At 41.0% G+C, this 18,553-nt stretch overlaps 1 protein-coding gene across 1 annotated transcript in view; it reads left to right on the top strand.

Moving 5' to 3' along the window:
- The window catches only part of Ticrr (TOPBP1 interacting checkpoint and replication regulator), a 40,807-nt gene that overhangs the window by 5,726 nt on the left and 16,528 nt on the right, over positions 1-18,553 (top strand). The window contains exons 2-13 of the mRNA XM_042278495.2: positions 954-1,233; positions 2,715-2,953; positions 4,583-4,817; positions 6,829-6,958; positions 9,358-9,497; positions 10,735-10,953; positions 13,003-13,154; positions 14,708-14,808; positions 15,385-15,478; positions 15,564-15,643; positions 15,809-16,036; positions 16,505-16,601. Of these exons, the coding sequence (XP_042134429.2) occupies positions 954-1,233; positions 2,715-2,953; positions 4,583-4,817; positions 6,829-6,958; positions 9,358-9,497; positions 10,735-10,953; positions 13,003-13,154; positions 14,708-14,808; positions 15,385-15,478; positions 15,564-15,643; positions 15,809-16,036; positions 16,505-16,601 (1,995 nt within the window). The remainder of the gene's footprint in view (positions 1-953; positions 1,234-2,714; positions 2,954-4,582; positions 4,818-6,828; positions 6,959-9,357; positions 9,498-10,734; positions 10,954-13,002; positions 13,155-14,707; positions 14,809-15,384; positions 15,479-15,563; positions 15,644-15,808; positions 16,037-16,504; positions 16,602-18,553) is intronic.

Consider the following 18,553-nt stretch of genomic DNA (forward strand, 5'->3'; position numbering starts at 1 on the left):
GAGGCAGGACCCAGCCTTGGTAATCTGCGGAAGAGTTCATTAAGGCCAGGTGTGGTGATAAGTGCTGAGGCAGGAGGACCTCAAGTTTGGGCCCTTTTAGAGTACACAGGGAGACCAGGACTCAAATTAGTCTAAATAAATACTGGTTTTTAAAGAGTTTAGTTGGGCCTAGGGTAGACCTGTAGTCTAGGCTGTTTGGAAGTCTGAGGCAGAAGGATGGAACAAGTCTAGCCTAGGTAACTTGATGAGACCCTGTCTCAAAATGAAAAGCAGATGAGCTGGAGAGATGGCCCAGGACTGCAGAGTGTTTGCTGCTCATCCAAGAGGACCTGAGTTCAGTTCCCAACACCTATGGTGGGCAGTTCATAACTATGTGGTATTAGCTGACCTCTGCGGACACACACACACACACACACACACACACACTGCATACACTTACGCAGATATGTACACATAAATAAAACATGAAAAGCAGTAAAAAGAGGGCATCTTTTCTTTCTGTGTAGTTCACGTGTATCACGTGGTAGGAGGGCAGAAGACAACTTGGGGTGTCAATGTTCAAGTGGAGCTCACCAAGTAGGTTGGCCAGCAGTGCGTCCTAAGGGTAACCACTCTCTGTTTCTCAGTGCTGGTATTATAAACAGCGTGTCACTGTGCTTGGCATTTTTAACATGGGTTCTAGGGTTTGAATTCAAGTCCCTGTGCTTACAAGACAAGCACTTTATTGATGGTCATCTCCCCAGTACTGTCCTTGAAGGTATGTTATGTGGTAATATCATCTTGGGCTGTGTAGTAATAGATGCCAGCTGTTATTTGTACTTGGCTCAACAGACACATTAAATTGAATAATTGGACCCTTTGATGTTGGTATCACCTTTTTCCTGATTTCCTCTATCTTATTCATAAATGCTCAATTTACACTCACCCAAGCTTCTTTGTCATGTTTATTTTAGTTGTGGGCCTCCCCAGACCATGTGGGGTACTGGACAGTTTGTGAACTGCTCCACCATGGAGGAGGAACCATCTTGCCATGTGAAACTTGGAGCCTGGGTTTTCCTAAAGGCAGGGAAACAGTTCTGCAGAGTGGTGGCGAGCTGTCACATGAACCTCACCCCTCCCCATGGATCTCAGCTCTGCCAATAGATGCCGCTATAAACTGCTTACTCTATAACTCTCCTGAGTACGAAGCCTCATTTCCCCAGATGGAAGGAACATTATTTCTCCCTGTTAAAGGTAAGCAAATAACCCCGAAAAAAATCTTACTTTTTTTCTTCAAGGCAAAGTTCCAATTTCTTTAGCATTTCCTGTAGCCTGGTACTCAGTTTCATTGATAGAATTTTAAAAATCCATAAGCAAAATCAGACACCACAGGAAGACTGATCTGTGGTACAACTGCCAGTGCATGTGTGAAAGAATAAAAGGGAATGATTACAAAGAACTCTTTAGTCCTTTCAAAAAGAAGGGCAATATTCTTCAGATACCCAAGCACATGAGTATAAGGATTTCTTTCATTGCCTTGTAGAAGAAATTGATAAATTAGAGCTCATATAGAAAGAGGATGATTACAGAAGAAATAATTACAAAGCCCCCAAGTGCTTGTTACCAGGAAAAGCCACCATCTTCACAAATTTGTTTCCCGTATGTATGATTTACTATGTAGTGAAGCTCATTTCAGAGACTATGTTCACAGGGAAATACTGCATAGAAATGGATACTTTCAACTATGTTGTAACTGTGCAGCTGAAGGATTTTTAGTGTGTTTTTGTTTTTTGAGATAAAGTCTCAAGCTGGTTTCAGACTTGCTGGCCTTGAACTGCTTGCTGGTCATACTGCCTCCACCTCCCAAGTGGTGGGATTCTAGGTGTACGATCCAAGAGTTGGCCAGCTTAAAAAATTTTAAGAGTATTTTTTGGGGCTGGAGAGATAGCTCAGTGATAAAGAACTTGTTTCTCTTTCAGAGAACCTAGGTTTGGTTCCTAGCACCAACATGGTATCTTAGAACTATCTGTAACTCCAGTTCCGGGAGATCTGTTGTCCTCCTCTGACCTCTGAGGGCACTAGGCACACATGTGGTACATATACATACTCATACTCATATGCATAAAAGCGGAAAAAAAATTTAAAGAGTACTTTTGTTTAAGCAATTTACCATTCAGTCTTTAGAATCTAACCTTCTCATAATATATAATACACTGTTTTTATGGGATTTTTATTTTCCTATGTGGTACCTTGATATTGAACCCAGAGCCTACATGCTAGGCAGTTATCTAGCACTGAATCATACCCTGATCTTACCACAGTAGCTATCTTTCAGTTTTGTTTGGGTCTTCTTTGAGATAGGCTACTCAGTACGTAGCCCAGATGGGCCTAGGCATTCTGTCTTCCCACTACAGGCACCTGAGTGCTGGGATTATGAACATTTACCACCACACCGATCAGAGTGTCTTACTTTTTGTAGTAGTACCACTTGAGTACACATTTCCAAGTCATAATTGAGAAGTTCTGATCCTATATCCATTTGTGTACAGTTTTTTCCTCTAGTGCCAAATGAACCTGCTCTGATAGCTCATAGACAACAGGCTAAGGACTGAAATGTGAATTGAGTGACATTACCCATTGTCTCAACTGGAAATCTGATTCTTTTCATTCTTACTATGAAATCCCTTAGAAACTATTTCATATATTAAAATTTTAATATGCTTTATTTCTATCAGGCAAAGAAACTCAAGAAACATGGGCAGTCTCCCTAGAGCCCTTAGCCATGCATCAGAGACATTTCCAGAAGCCAGTCAGAATATTTCTAAGAGGCTCAGTGGCCCAGTGGTCTCTCCCAATGAGTAGTGCTGTAGGCACTGACAACTGGATGCTACAAAGTCCAGAGGGACACAAGTCAACTCAAAGGCTGTTGTTTCAGGAGCTGGTGAGCAGGTTGACTGCTGAAGAATTCCATCTGGTAGGTGTCCCCCACACGTCAGGGGTTCTTGTCCATTAGTGTGTTAGTGAGGTGAGACAAGCTTGTTCACAACATGCCAAGATCACCTACCTTGTACAGTCTTACTAAAATTGGTGGGGTTTTTCTTTTTTCTTTTTTTTTAAGATTTATTATGTATATATATAGTGTTCTGCCTGTTTGTGTCCCTGCAGGCCAGACAAGGGTACCAGATCTCATTACAGATGGTTGTGAGCCACCATGTGGTTGCTGGGAACTGAACTCAGGACCTCTGGAAGAGCAGTCAATGCTCTTAACCACTGAGCCATCTCTCCAGCCTCCAGAGATACTGTTGATATAGACCAGTAGATTGTTTACACTGAAGCTTCCTGAAAATGATGGTTATTGGTGAAGAAACCACTTGTACAGTTGCATACATCATGAATCCAATTAAGTTAAAGATCCTGAATTTACATAGAGAAAAGGTAGCTAGCCCAATGAGATGGTTGTATGTGAACAAAATGATGGGTGGTTTTTCACTATTTATTAAATATTCTATAATATACTTTGCTTTTAATGTATTTTAAAAAAAGATGCTACAATATAAAATTAAATACAATAACATAAGGATAGTCACTCAAACTTAGAACTGTCTTCTGAAAGGAACACAAATATACCCAGCTTTGACTTTAAAATGATGGTGTCTTTTGTTTCTTTTGATTTTTGGTTTTTTGAGACAGAGTATCACTGTGTAGCCCTAGCTGGCCTGGAACTCATTTTGTAGACCAGGCTGGCCGCTGCCCCTCCAGTGCTGGGATAAATGGTGTGCAGCTCCACACCCAGCTATGAGGGCTATTTTGTAATTACTCTCAAATTCCTTATTTTTCCTTGCCTTTGTAATCTCAGGAAGTATCTTTATTCTAGATCCTTTGGTAAAAGATTCTAGAGGAAGATTCTAGATCTTGTGTGGAAACTGTCTTAAGAGTTACTCCAGTGAAAAGAACACTATACTGTGTTATTGCTAATGTGGTACAAAACTTGATTGTACTGGGTAGACGAGCTTGGGGAGTCAGACCTTTTGGATTAGGTCTCGGCTCTGTTGCCCAGCTGTGTGCTGGCTAAACCCCTTCAGTGACTGTATTGCCTCACAGTGAAGTACATTTGTTCTGAAGTCAGATGTTCCTAGTAGCTTTTTCTTGCACCAACAGGTGACCTTGAACAAGTAGCTTTTTCCTAAGCCCCAACCCATCCTGTAAAGTGGAGGCGATAATCATTTTAAATTGAGCGGTTGTAAGGTTCAGCAAATGTGTGCTGAGTATATAGATGCCGCTGTACTTGCTTCGGGGGCCACGTACTAGACTTGAAGAAGGTGCACCAGGGTCTCTTTATTCTGGTTTTCCAATTGAATAAATCTTGTGTTCCTGCTTTTCACTATTAAAATAAAACAAATACAATGGAAGGAAACAGACGAAAAGCACATAGTAAATACTACTGGCACTGTAAGCTTTTTTTATGGGTTGAAACTTAGGGACTACATTATTAGTAAATTCTCTTCTGCCACTGATAGCCAACTACTGTTCTGTCTTCTAGTAGGCTACATTCTTTTAGGTATAGTGATAATAATATTCTCAACTAATTAGCATTTCTTTGTAGGTTGCCAGTGTGGATCCTGGTGAAGGCTGGCCCCCCATCACAGGAATTATTTCCCCATTCTCTGCCAATGCTATGATTCTCACAGTGTTCCGAGCCAAAGAAGCTGAATTTCAAAGACATTTTCTCCAGACAGTTGTGGCTGAAGGCCCCCAGGATACAGCTTCCCTTTTCTCAGATGTTGTAGATAGTGTACTGAATCAGGTTCATAATTTATTTGAAGATCCTGCTTCTTCTGGTAAGTTGTCCTACCAGTGATTAACATGGCAAGGAGTGGTTTGCAGTCTCTTCCAGACTTACCCATCAAGCATTTGGTGGAACCCCAGGATGTTGTAAGAAAAATAAAAGCAAGCTCTAGTACAAGCTATAAGCAGTTTAAATCACTAGTTTAGAAACTCTGAAGGAGTTGGGCTAAAGGCTCTGTGGAGCACTTTGAAATTAGTCATAAGATGAAGCTTGGCTCTTACTATAGTTTATGACTATACATGTAGATGGATAGGACATGAAAGCAGAGAGAGATTTAAAAAAACAAAGAGGAGGGACATGGGTAATAACAGTACTAGGAAAGGAAGACAAAATAGTCTCTGTTTCCCTCATGTGGGTGCTGTCTTCCTGTATACATACATACACACGTGACATGAAAGCAGGACTGTTTGACGGTGAGAAGGGGAACAGCAAAACTGGGACAGGTAGGAAGCAGGTGATAAATATGAACAAGGTCAATGACACATGTATAAAAGCGTCAATGAAAAGGTTTTAAAAATGAATGAAAATACAGTGAAACCTATATTTTATACACTGAAAAAATTAAAGCTCGGGGTGGAGAAGGCTGCATGAGGGCTGGAGAGATGGCTCAGTGCTTAGGAGCGCTGGCTGCTGTTCTGGAGGACTCGGGGTCAATTCCCAGCACCCACACAGCAGCTCACAACTGTGACTCCAGTTCCAGGGGGTACAGCACCCTCTTCTGGCTTTCACAGGTACTCACAAAGCGGTGCATAGACATGTGCACCTGTACACATAAAATTACAAAAAGAAATTTCAGGGCTGTGGAGATGGCTCTGAGAGGGTAAGAATGCTTGCTGCCAAGCCTGAGAATCCAAGTTGGATCTCTGGAACCCATGTACAGCTAGAAAGAAAGAACCGACTCTGCTAAGTTGTCTCTGACGTCCATGTGCACATTGTTACATGGAAATGCACAGTAATAGTGTCAATAGACAACTTCTGTGAAAGGGGCATTCAATTCGTAAGTAAGTGTTACCTGGTTTCCTTCTATAAACAAGCGGTGAAGATGCTGTCCCAGAAGGGAGTGAAAGGAGAGCTTGAGATTGGTGTTAGAGAGATATGGTGATTGACAAGGAAAAGAACGTGGCCAGACAGGCAGGAGCATGGCTTAGAACAGGACAGGGGAGAGTGCTGTGTTCTCCTGTTGTGTTTACATTAACCCACTTTAAATTCAACTCTTGCTTTTTGGGTAGCATGATGTATTAGCATATTTGAAATAATCACATTAATCAAAGCAATGGGTTATTTCATATGTGTCATTGTCTTATTTGTCAGGTGTGTATAGATTATTTGTTAAGTCTTTAGAAACAGGGCAGAAGACTATTTTAGAATGCTGTAAGACGGCACTCTGAGTATTTTGCCAGAGTGCTCTAGCCTGGCTCAGTTTCTTGGAGTATGTAAGTCAGTGTGATGCCTTACTGTCCAGACTCCCCACCATACTCTGTCCAGATAAGGTCCTATTCATGAGGTTTTATTCTGATGATCCAAACACATCCTCTAGCAGGCCTGTTCTAAAGGAACCTACTCCTCTATAACTCAGTGTCATATCTTATTGTCTCAGATTTACCAACTTGATACAGTACAGTGTTTCTACTCTGCAGTTTTAGACAGCTTTTGTTTGTACATTATTTACTTTTGCACTTAAAGGCACTTTTAAAAGGAAGTAAATTTCTGAGAATTGAAAAATGGCACAATTTTAAATGTATTTAGAGTAATGTTTCAGAAATAAGATAAAGGGTTGTGTGAGTAAAAAGAGCAAAAAACTTCAAATTGTGTTTGCATTCCCCACCCCCTCACCCCAGACAAGACAGATCTGTAGGAGTCAGTAATGCAATGCACGATGGCGGAATGGCGGGTGTTGTTAACAATGAGCATTCACGTGCACTTTGGAGAGGGAGTCAGTCCCAGGACAAAGCACTGGATTCTCTCCTTGGTTCTGATGTCTTCTCTTGTTTCTGTCCTTTTAGCCCCCTGTGTTCCAGAGTGGGTCCAGCAGGAACTTAGTCGCACCAGCCCCTGGAGTCCAGCTCTGATGGAAAAGTGGTTTCCTTTTTCCAACGTCAGTGGTGCCACCTCAGACTTGATGGAATCCTTTTGGTAAAGCTTCATGCATCTTTGTGTATATTGGTTATTAAAGCAATAGTCAGATGTGAACCACTGTTGTTCAGAAACCTTTCTAGACAGAAGAGTCCAGAAGCTATGATTATACCACATTGTCTAAAATGTTGTACTACAATACCACATACTTTAGATTTATAGTTTAGCTCTCTAATGCAGATAGGGTAAGTATTCTCAACTTTGTTTTGTTTATTTTCTATTTGCTTTGAGTCTAGATTTCTTAACGTCTGTGTAAGGTTTAGAGTCTGTCTATTGGGGCTGGGGAAATGGCTCAGTGGGTAAGAACACTTGCTACGAAAGCAAGAGAACCTGAGTTCAACTCCCCAGTACCACATAAAAGCCAGGAATGGCCACACATGAGACCCTGTCTTAAAATATAAGGTGGAGAGCGATAAAGATGCCCAGCATTCTCCTCTGGTCTACACGTGCATGCACATAGGTATATATACTCCAACACACACACACACACACACACACACACACACACACACACACACACACACACACACACACACACACAGAATCTGCCTATTAATTTCCTCAAAAGAAAAGTCTGTTGGAATTCTGTTCTGACTGGGTATGTATAGACTCATAGCTAAATTTGGGGAAGAACTGGCATGTTTAGTCTTTGATCCATAAACTTGGTACATCTATCTGTTTAGAGCTTTAATTTCCTGTAGTGTTTTATAGTTTTCAGCGTAGAAATTTACTCTGAATTATTTCTGAAAAGTATCTTTAAGAATTGAATGTAACCAGGCGGTGGTGGTGCACGCCTTTAATCCCAGCACTCAGGAGGCAGAGGCAGGCGGATCTCTGTGAGTTCGAGGCCAGCCTGGGCTACCAAGTGAGTTCCAGAAAAGGCGCAAAGCTACACAGAGAAACCCTGTCTCGAAAAACCAAAAAAAAAAAAAAAAATTGAATGTACAGTATCACCATAGCAAAATCCAAAAGAGTTTACAGGTAAATGATTAAACTAAGAGAATACAGCGTGTTGCTACATACAAAATCAACGTATAAAGTTAATAGCATGCCTGTAACAAACAGAAACTATCATTTATGAACTATAGAATTGATTCCTTGAGACTATGGTCTTAAAAAGTATAATTTATAAGAAAAGACAGTTTATGTTAACAAATCATTAAGAGGGCTTAAAGTATAGGTCACAGGTAAAGTACTTGCCCTGCCTTGGGTTTGACTCTTAACACTGGAAAACAATTAAGGTACTTAGGAATAAATGTAAGAAAGGATGGATAAAAATAAAAGTCTAATGCTGAGTGGTAGTGGCTCATGCCTTTAATTCCAGCACTCGGGAGGCAGAGGTAGGCGGATCTCTATGAGTTTGAGGCCAGCCTGGTCTACAGAGCAAGTTCCAGGACAGCCAGGGCTACAAAGAAACCCTGTCACAACAAACAAACAAACAAACAAATGTAAGATGAGAATAGAAGTTCCTCCTCTTGTGACATGCAGATTTTCTATAAGGCTACAGTATAGGCGGTGGTGTGGTGTAGTGCACAGATAAGCCAAAACAGTAGAGAACCTGAAACGTGGCTTCCTGAATTTATGGGAATGTGGCATGTAACAAACAAGGGTGGCATTGTGAGCCAGCAGGGAAGATGATTTGATTTAATAAATAATACTGGCTAGCCAAAAAATAAAAATCAGATTTTAATTACTCAGAATATATAATAAATTTCTAGGAGATTAAAAAATAGGAAAAGCACTTTAGTTGGGCGGTGGTGGTGCACGCCTTTAATCCCAGCACTCAGGAGGCAGAGGCAGGCGGATCTCTGAGTTCGAGGCCAGCCTGGGCTACCGAGTGAGTTACAGGAAAGGCGCAAAGCTACACAGAGAAACCCTGTCTTGAAAAAAAAAAAAAAAGAAAAGAAAATAGAAAGTCGTGTGTGTGTGTGTGTGTGTGTGTGTGTGTGTGTGTGTGTGTGTGTGTGTATACATAAGATGCAAACAAACTTAAAAATACCTGTAGGGAGGGTAGTTGAGAAGATGGAGTGGAACTTAACTATGTCAGCAATGCTTAATTTCTTTTAATAGTCTGCAGCAGCTATAAAATTATGTATTAAGATAAATATAAAATTATATACTAAGAATTTAATCTCTAACCTTGATGCTAGGTACACTCTTACCTTTTTATATTATATTCTCTGCTTTTCTGGTTGAAAAGTTTGTATGTTCAAATTAACAGCAAATATTTAGAAAGGGAAAAAGGGTAGGGCAAACCTTCCCTACCATCCAGCTCTCATGGGACAGTGAGCCTGCTGAAGACTAGCATGCATGTATGCTGAAGACAGCCTGCACCTGTTCTGATTCTGGTGGTCTGGAAAGTTCGAATTTGGCCTTATATGATGCATCTTGTCTTATAGGTTATTACATGCTGCCTCACCTGATAATGAAGAGTCCTCTAAAACCGAAAGTGAGCTAACTCGCTGCCTCTCTGAACTCTACCAGAGAACATCTCATGAAGAATCTACTGTAGTTAATCAAGAACGCAGCAGAAAGAAACGTATGCACATAGAAAGCCTGCTTCTTGAGGCAGTTTCTCTTTCCTTTTGAGATTACATTTTAAAACACTGTTACTCTTTCTAAAAATGAAAAAAGGTTGATTAAGACTGAAACGGTAACTAAAGACAATTTTTATATTTCAAATTTGGAAATATTGTATTAGTTCAATATGGATTAAATCGCTGATGTTCTTCCTAATGAATTGAACATCCTCATTTTGATTATAATAGAAATATCAATACAGCTTTTTTTTTTCCTATTTACAAATATTTGCTCATTAGTTACTTTGCCTCCCCGAACCCCATGCTGGGAACTGAACCCAGGGCATCAGGCATGCTAGGCAGTGCTTTCCCCTAGAGCTACATCCCCGGCCAACTTTGCCTTTTTAATCTTTCTGCTTCACTCATGTTGTTGAACATGGAGATTGTTTTCAGTTTCTATCATTACAAATAATACTCTAGTATAGATCATGCATAAACTCTGAGATATTTCCTTAGCAGCAGTTTCCAGAAATGAGTTAACTGTGTTTAAAGAGTATGAAAATTGGCTTTTGATGCAGAAAAGCCATGGACTTGCATAGCATGCATGACCTATGGGCTCTATTCTTAGCACTGCCAAAAAGAAAAGTCTTATTACCACTGTCTCTTGGGCAACACCCAATTGAAGCGTGCTTGGTATTTGCTTTGGGTAAAATCATTGAGATGGGTCTGGAGAGAGAGAGAGAGCAGTTAAGAGCACTTTTTCCTTTTGCAGAGGACCCAGGATTAGTTTCCAGCACTCTGTGGCAGCTCACAAACATCTGTAACTCCAGTTCCAGGGGATCCAGTACCCTCTTCTGATCTCCCTGGGTACCAGACATGCACACGATACACACACACACACACACACACACACATACACATGCACACGATACACACACACACACACACACACACACACACACACACACACACACACAGGCAAAAAAAAGAATCATATACACATATGCAGGTAAAAACACTCATGCATGAAAATAATAATCATCATCATCTTAAAAAAATGATTGTTGAGATATTTAGTTCCTAAACTTCACTAAAAGGAGCCTATTTATACTGTAGGTAGAAGCAAATAAAAGAACTCCCTGGTTCAGATAATTTCTGAAGGAGATATTTCTTTCCAGTATTCTTTTTGACATAATACAGTTCTTGACTCCATAGAAGTGAAAGTTGACTTTTCTTCCCACGCTGATGTTTTGGCAGGTGGTATCCCCCGAACTCCAGTGAGACAGAAGATGAATACCATGTCCCGCTCCTTGAAGATGTTGAATGTGGCGAGGCTAAATGTAAAGGCTCAGAAGTTACATCCGGATGGTAGTCCGGACATGGCTGTGGAGAAGGGGCTCCCAAAATCAGCTGTCAGCCGAACAGGGGATAAATCAGAAGACAGAGGAAGAACGTTAAGAAGTTCTAAACTTAAAGGTAGCCATTCGTTCTAGAGCGTTTGGTGTCTGTGTTGTTATATAGAGAGCTGGAGGCTGAGGAGTCCAGTCCAGCTGATAGAGTGCTTGCCTAGCATTCATGGAATCTTTGGGTTTGATTCCCCATATAAAACTGAGCATCATGGTGCACACATATAATCTCAGCACTGGGAGATAGAGGCTGGAGGATCAGAAGTTCGGTGTCCTCTCCATTCACCATGAGTTTGATCCGAGAGATCAACTCAGGTCATCAGGCTCGGCAGCAGGCCTGTTTTTTATTGAGTTTTAAGAGGTCTTTGCCTGTTTTGGATAATGAGCCTTTATCAGATGTCCTATGCAAATATTTCTTCAAATCGATGGCTTACCTTTTACACTCTCGTCAGTATGATGGTAGAACATTTAATTTATTTTTAGTTGATTGGCTTTTTATCTCTGTAGCCCAGGCTAAGCTCAAGCCTACTATGTGACAGAGTTTTGCCTTGAACTTCTGTTTCTTTTTCCTCCTAGATATCTAGATTTTATTTATTATTTTCTAGCAATCTTAGACCTTTTATTTTCATATTGTGACTGACTCATTTTGAGTTAATCTTTGTGGAGGATAAAAGATTGTGTCTGAACTTAATCTTTCCCATTTGGATGTTCAGCTGTTTTACACCATTTATTGATCTTGCATCATTGTATCATTTTTGTTCTTTGTCACAGGTCAGTTGACTGTACTAATACTGAACTCTATTCTGTTCTATTGATCTTTTTGTATTTTGTTTTTCTCATACCACACATACAGTAAGTCTTAAAGTTGGGTGGTTTTTAGTCCTCTGCTTTTATCTCTTAGCATTGTATTGGCTTTTAGTCTCTGTATGAACTTTAAAATCAGATTGACTTGTTGAGGTCGTCAGTGGGTTGCATTGAATTTACATCTTGACAATGCAAAGCCTGCCTGTTAATGAACATAGGGATACTTCCACTTATTTGGTTCTTTGATTTCTTCCATGGTTTTATAGTTTTCCTCATATAGGTCTAACACATATTTTGTTAGATTTAATTTCTGAGTACTTCAATTTTTTTGCATGTTAAAATAACTAATGATGCCGGGCAGTGGTGGAGCACACCTTTAATCCCAGCACTCAGGAGGCAGAGCCAGGCGGATTTCTGTGAGTTTGAGGCCAGCCTGGTCTACAGAGCGAGATCCAGAACAGGAACCAAAACTACACAGAGAAACCCTGTCTCGAAAAACAAAACAAACAGAAAAAACCTAATGGTGTGTGTGTGTGTGTGTGTGTGTGTGTGTGTGTGTGTGTGTGTGTGTGTGAGTTTAAAAAGATTAATTTTTATTTTATGTTTATGTGTTAACCTGCATTTATGTATTTGTACCACACGTGTACCTGGTATCTACAGAGGTCAGAAGAGGGCGTCACATCCCGTAGAACTGAAGTTACAAGCAGTTGTGAACCACTGTGTGGGTGCTGGGCACCAAACCCAGGTCCTCTTCAAGAGCAGCAAGTGCTCTTAACCACTGAGCCTTATCTAGTCCCTGCTAATGTGGTTTTAGTTTCAAATTCCACTTGTAAATTGCTAGTATTTACAGAAGTAGCAGGTTTTTGTAGGTTAACTTTGTTTCATACAGCCTTCTGATAATCCCTCATTAATTCTAGAAGCTTTCTTGTTCTTTCAATTTGCTACATAGAAAATCTTGTCATCAATGAACAAAGACACTTTTTAAAATTTTTTTCTTGATCTTAAATTTTTATTTGTATATTTACAAAGCCTTAGAAATAGTCACTAATCTCTAGTCTTCCTTGATCTTGGAACTAGTGATATTTTGGATGAGCTATCCTTTTGTGTTGGCCTGTGCTAGGCACTGTGGGATGTTTCACATCATTACCAGCCTCTGCACACTATCTAGTAACTAGTGTCTGTCATGGCAATCCAGACATGGGTAGATTTCTCTTGGAAGACAGAGGTCTCTCTCCCCAATTGACAAACCCTTAAATAATACACAGAGTTGATCAGAATATGGTAACCAAATGTTCTTTTTTTTTTCCCCCCACAGACTTTAAAAGTGAAGAGGAGCTACTGTCTTACATACATGAAGAATACCAAAAAACTGTGGCTACGGGAGAAATCACATCATATTCATGTGCTCAGAATATGGTCTCAACCATTAAAGTGTTCCTGAAGTCGAAGGATGTCAAGGAATTAGAAGTAAGGAAGTCTAGATAATGCTGTCATAGATGTAGTTAATGGTTTAGTGCACATACTTTGAAGAATTTCCATTATACTGTACATGATTGAAAAATTATGAGTTGGCTGGAAAGCTGGCTCAGTGGTTAAGAGCACTGACTGATCTTCCAGAGGATCCAGGTTCAATTGCCAGCTGCTCACATTTGTTACTCCCCGTCCAAGGGACCTGATGCCCTCTTCTGGCCTCTTTGGGTGCTGCATGCAGATGGTACATAGATGTATATGCAGTCAAAACACTCATACATGTATAAAATAAAATAAAGATAAATATTTTTTTAAATGATGAGTAAAGGATTGTGTACAATTCCAGATTTTTGAATGTGAGTGAGCCTGATAAACTGGAAGGCCAGAAATCTAAGGGGACTTCTGTCCTAATGAAAGTGCTATAATTTGTATTAGCTACATGAATTGAACTAATGGTTTTAAACCTAACTGCTTTTCAGAATCACTTTGTTGTTGTTGTTTTGGTTTTTTATTATTATTATTTATCTGTTTGTTTCTATTTTATGTATATGGGTCTTTTGTCTGAATGTATGTCTACACGCCCTGTACATCGGTTCCCTGGAACTGGAGTTACAGATGTTTGTTAGCTCTGTGTAGGTACTGGAAATCAGACCTGGGTTCTCTGGAAGAGCAGCCACTGCTCTTAATCGATGAGCTAGCTTTCCAAGCTGTTCTGTTTTTAATGCTAGTGTCTGGTCCTTCCAGACTAATGGACTAACTCCAGGTCTCTTTGTGTTGAGACTTGGACATCTATTTGTTTTTGTTTTTAAAAACAACTCCCTACATAACTTTAGCAGTGTTGCAAAGCACTGTTTTAGAATACCTCATTGCCTTTATTCATGTTTAATGGCCAAAGCAGGACTCTTTTCCCATAGCATACAAGAGCTGTTTATGGTACCACTGCTTTGTAGAACCTTCTTTTTTTTTAACTAAGTGTATATAGATGGGTGTGGTGGTGCACTCCTTTAATTCCTGCATTTGAGAGGTTGGAGGTGAGTTCAAGGCCAGCCTGGTCTATGTGATAAGTTCTAGAACAACCAGGACTATATAGAGAAAACCTCTCAAAAAAGGGCTTGTGTGTGTGTGTGTGTGTGTGTGTGTGTGTGTGTAGCAAGGTGTGTGTGTAGTATATATGTGTGTGAGTGCAGGTGTGTTCAGAGTCCAGAAGAGGGTATCAGATCCTCTAGAGCTGGATCAGGTAGTTGTGAGCAGTCCAGCATAGGTGCTAAGAATCCTCTGCAAGAGCAATTTGTGCTCTTAATCCTAACTGTTGAGCCATCTCTACAGCCCAAAGAACCTTCCTTTAACAGTTGAAATCTAAAGGATTGCTGTGTCTACTTGGTTACACAAAGTTTTTAGTTTTTTTTTTTTTTTTAAACCCTCGTTCTCTTTAAGACATCAAAGGAAAGCGTTCATTTCAGTGGTTTTCATTCAAATGAAAGAAGAGGGAAGTATATAAGGCATTAGAAATAAGTAACAGTTTCCTCCTACATAATAATTTGTATTTGCAGGTGACTTGCCTGAATCATTTGAACAGTAACCTCTTAAAAACCAGCAAAGTTCTCCGACAGAATCAAGGGGGGAAGCTGGATAAAGAAGACAAAGTCAGAGAGTAAGAAACCACTTTGTTTCATTTTACTACTCAAAAACAGGGCTCAGGTTAGCTTGGGGCAGTCTTTATAATGTTCTAAGGGGCAGTTTGAGTCATCTGATCACCTAACAAGCACACCAGTATTCAGAGAAAGCATGGATTCTTATTAGACTCCTTTCCCTCCATCCTGCCCTTCCTTCCTTCCTTCCTTTTTTTCTTAGAGCCTGGCCTGGCCTCAAACTTGCTTTGTAACTGAGGCTGACCTTGAACTCCTCCTTCTCCCACTTCAGCTCACAAATATTGAGGTTGCAGGTGTACATCATCACACCCAGTTTACGGGGTGAATTGGGTGGAGGCCTCGGCATGCCAGGCAAGCACTCCACCACCGAGCTACACCCGGGTCTCTCCGCCCGTGCACTGCTTTTTCAGTACTGGAGATGACCCCAGGGCTCTGTATCTGCTAGCCATGTGCTTCAGCGCTGAGCTGCCTTCCCAGTTCTTGGTCTTGTTCCTTGTATAGATAGATCTTTGCTCAGAGAAAGAGTTCTCAGTAGGTGACAGCTGAAAGAGATGTGACAGAGCCTTTGTTCCCTCAAGGTGCCAGCTTCAGGTGTTTCTTCGTCTGGAGATGTGTCAGCAGTGCCCCTCACTACTGGAAAGTTCAGATGAGGTGGAGCAAGTAGTGGAGGAGGTGAGTCCATGGCTGCCGCCTGAGAGCATGTACTCCTGCTTCCCTTCCCGCAGAGACCATGGTGATTTTCTGTGACCTCTTTTAGGTGACAGATTTGCTCCGTATGGTGTGTCTCACTAAAGACTCGGCGTACCTGTCAGAGTTTCTGGAGGAGATTTTGAGATTGTAAGTTTAATGACTACTGGCTTTGTTTAAAATTGTTTTACCAAGGACTGACTACACATGGTGCTGTGTAGAGTTATAAGATTCCAAGGGCATTTTGTTAGGCTGGGTGGAGGGATAGAGAGGATGAGATGGTAACTGTTCCTATCTAACCACTATACTCCACAGGTATATTGACTCCATCCCAGGGACAGTTGGACAACTTTACCACAGCCTGGGGTTAAAGATTCCTCAGAAGCTGGCTGGAGTCCTTCCTACAGAATTTTTTAGTGATGATTCTATGACTCAAGAGAGCAAGTCGCCACCTCCCTCATCAAGTGCTCACAGATCGGTGTCGGGCATCACTGAGTCTGAGCAGCTGGAGGAGCTGCGGACCAGATCAGCCAAGAAGAGAAGGTACTGGAGCAGTTCCCTGGACTGTCTTTAAATTCAAAGAAGGGGCAAGTCTGCAGACAGTCTTCTTTTGGCCCATCTAACGTACTGAGGTGGTAGTTGCCCTTGATTCCGAATCACAGACATCAACTCTCAGGAGTTGTCAGTAGATTTGTCGCTCAGGGAATATGTTGTATTTGTTTTGGTTTACAAAGCCCTTGTTTACTGTCTATAGGGATGTCTAAGAACTAGGAACCTCTTGTGAAGTGAGATCAGGGTCTCAGCTTATTTGTGCATTTCCCTTGTGCCTGTCACTCCATTAACTAGCCGAATCCGTAGTAGTTATTTCTCGTAATTCTGGACTTGTCATAAATACAGGCCAACCTCAAGTTAACTAACTAGCACTTACTTAAACAATGAATTTTAGATGCTTGTTTCTTGCAAGCCTCACTACATATTTCTTTTACTTGGTATGTTTTCTGTTTTTAAAAGGAAAAATGCACTAATAAGACACAAAAGCATTGCAGAGATTTCACAGACTCTTCGACAGATTGAAGTTCCCAAAGTGTCCAAGAGAAGTACGAGAAATGTGAGTAATTGCCATTGACAAGAGCTAACGGTTCCTCTGTGGCTGGGGTTGATGGTGAAGAGGAAAGGCAGTATTTTTCCGGGTAGGAAGTCAGCTTTGGAGGGTCTTTATCTGAAATGATACTTCAGTTTTTGTACTTTGGAGTATTTACAATCAAAACTTTTTTTTTTTTTTTAAATCTTCAGGAGTTAGAGAGATGCCTTAATGGTTAAGAGCACTGCTTACTCTTCCAAAAGTCCTGAGTTCAATTCCCGGTACCCTCATTGTGGCTCACAACCCATTGTAGCTATACTACTCTAGGGTCTGCTGCCCTCTTCTGGTGTGCAGACATACATGCAGACAAAACACTCATATACATAAATAAATCTTTTGAGAGAAAAATCCTAGGATTTTAGCACAGTTCAGAGTTTGGACTTTTGAATTTAGGGATAATCAACTAATATTGACTATTTCTGTGAACATGTAACCAAAGGAATAAAGAAATATAAGTTAAAAAAACAACCACCAAAACAAAGGCTAGTTCAGTAAAGTACTTGCAGTCTGAGTTCAGTCCCCAGAACTGCTATACACACACACACACACACACACACACACACACACACACACACACACACACACACGGAGAGTGGGAAGGATAGAAGCTCAGTCCGTAAACTTCTTGCTTTAACACGAGGAGCTGAATTTGAGCTCTAGAACCCATGTTTAAAAAGCCCATCCAGTGGGGACTTAATCAGTGGTTAAGAGCACTGGCTGTTCTTCAAAGGACCCAGGTTCAGTTCCCACCTGGCAGCTCACAATAATCTGTAACTCCAGATCCAGGGGACTGGACACCCCATGCAGACAAAACAGAGAGTGGGTACACCTTTAATCCCAACACTTGGCAAACAGGCCAGCCTGGTCTCTAGAGTGAGTCCAAGACAGCCAGGGTTACACAGAGAGACCCTGTCTTGAAAAAAAAGGAAACAAAGACAGAGGCAGGGATTGGGGGCATGCTCAGTTGGTACAGTGCTTGCCACACCAACCTGAGAACCTGAGTTAGTTTAGAACCCACCCATAAAATGGTGGCACATACTTGTGATCCACCACTGGGGAGGCAGAGACACAGATCCCTGGGTCTGCTAGACAGCTAGGCTAGGCTACTTGGCAAGTTTCAGGCCAGTCAAGACCCTATCTTTGAGACAAAAATGGAGTTAGTTCCTAAGGAAGGACCCCCAGAGTTGTTGTTTGGCTTCCGCGTGCGCACATGTGGACCGTCTCCACACAAGTACACATCTGTGAACAAACATGAAGACGATGGTAGTTATAGGAGTTGGGGCTGGAGAGCTGGCTCAGTTAGAGCCCTTGCTTCTCTTCCAGAGGACGCGTTTGGTTTTCACAACCCACACTGGGGAGGCTCTCCAGCACCAGGGCACCCTGTGCCTTAAAACTCCAAGGATACCTGCACATAACTGAAAAATAATAAAAATAGATCTTAGCCAGGCATGGTAGTGCACGACTTTAATCATAACATTCAGGAGGTTGAGGCAGGTGGATGTCTGAGTTCGAAGCTAGTCTGGTCTACAGGACAGCTAGTTCCAGAACATCCAGGGATGATATACAGAGAAACCCTGTCTCAAAAAACTTAAGAATGAATGAATGAATGAATGAATGAATGAATGAATGAATGAATAGATAAACAAATCTTAAAAAAAATGTTAGGCAAGAATAAATTCAGAGTCTTTACATAACAAAACTTAGGAAACAGTGAAAATGTCATTGAAAAATAATGATAGTAATAGGTGTTTGATTATCTCCCAGAAAAGTATTTTTCAATATGTTACATTTCATTTCAATAGCAGTTGGGGGAGGGAGGGGAGATGGCCACTGTCATGAAGCCTGGTGGGAATTGGTTTTTCTGTGGCAGCATAATAAGGCTTTCAGGGAAACAAAGCAGTGTACCTAGTGTAACCTGC

The sequence above is a fragment of the Peromyscus maniculatus genome, chromosome 1, assembly GCF_049852395.1.
Source record: "Peromyscus maniculatus bairdii isolate BWxNUB_F1_BW_parent chromosome 1, HU_Pman_BW_mat_3.1, whole genome shotgun sequence".
Lineage (NCBI taxonomy): Eukaryota > Metazoa > Chordata > Mammalia > Rodentia > Cricetidae > Peromyscus > Peromyscus maniculatus.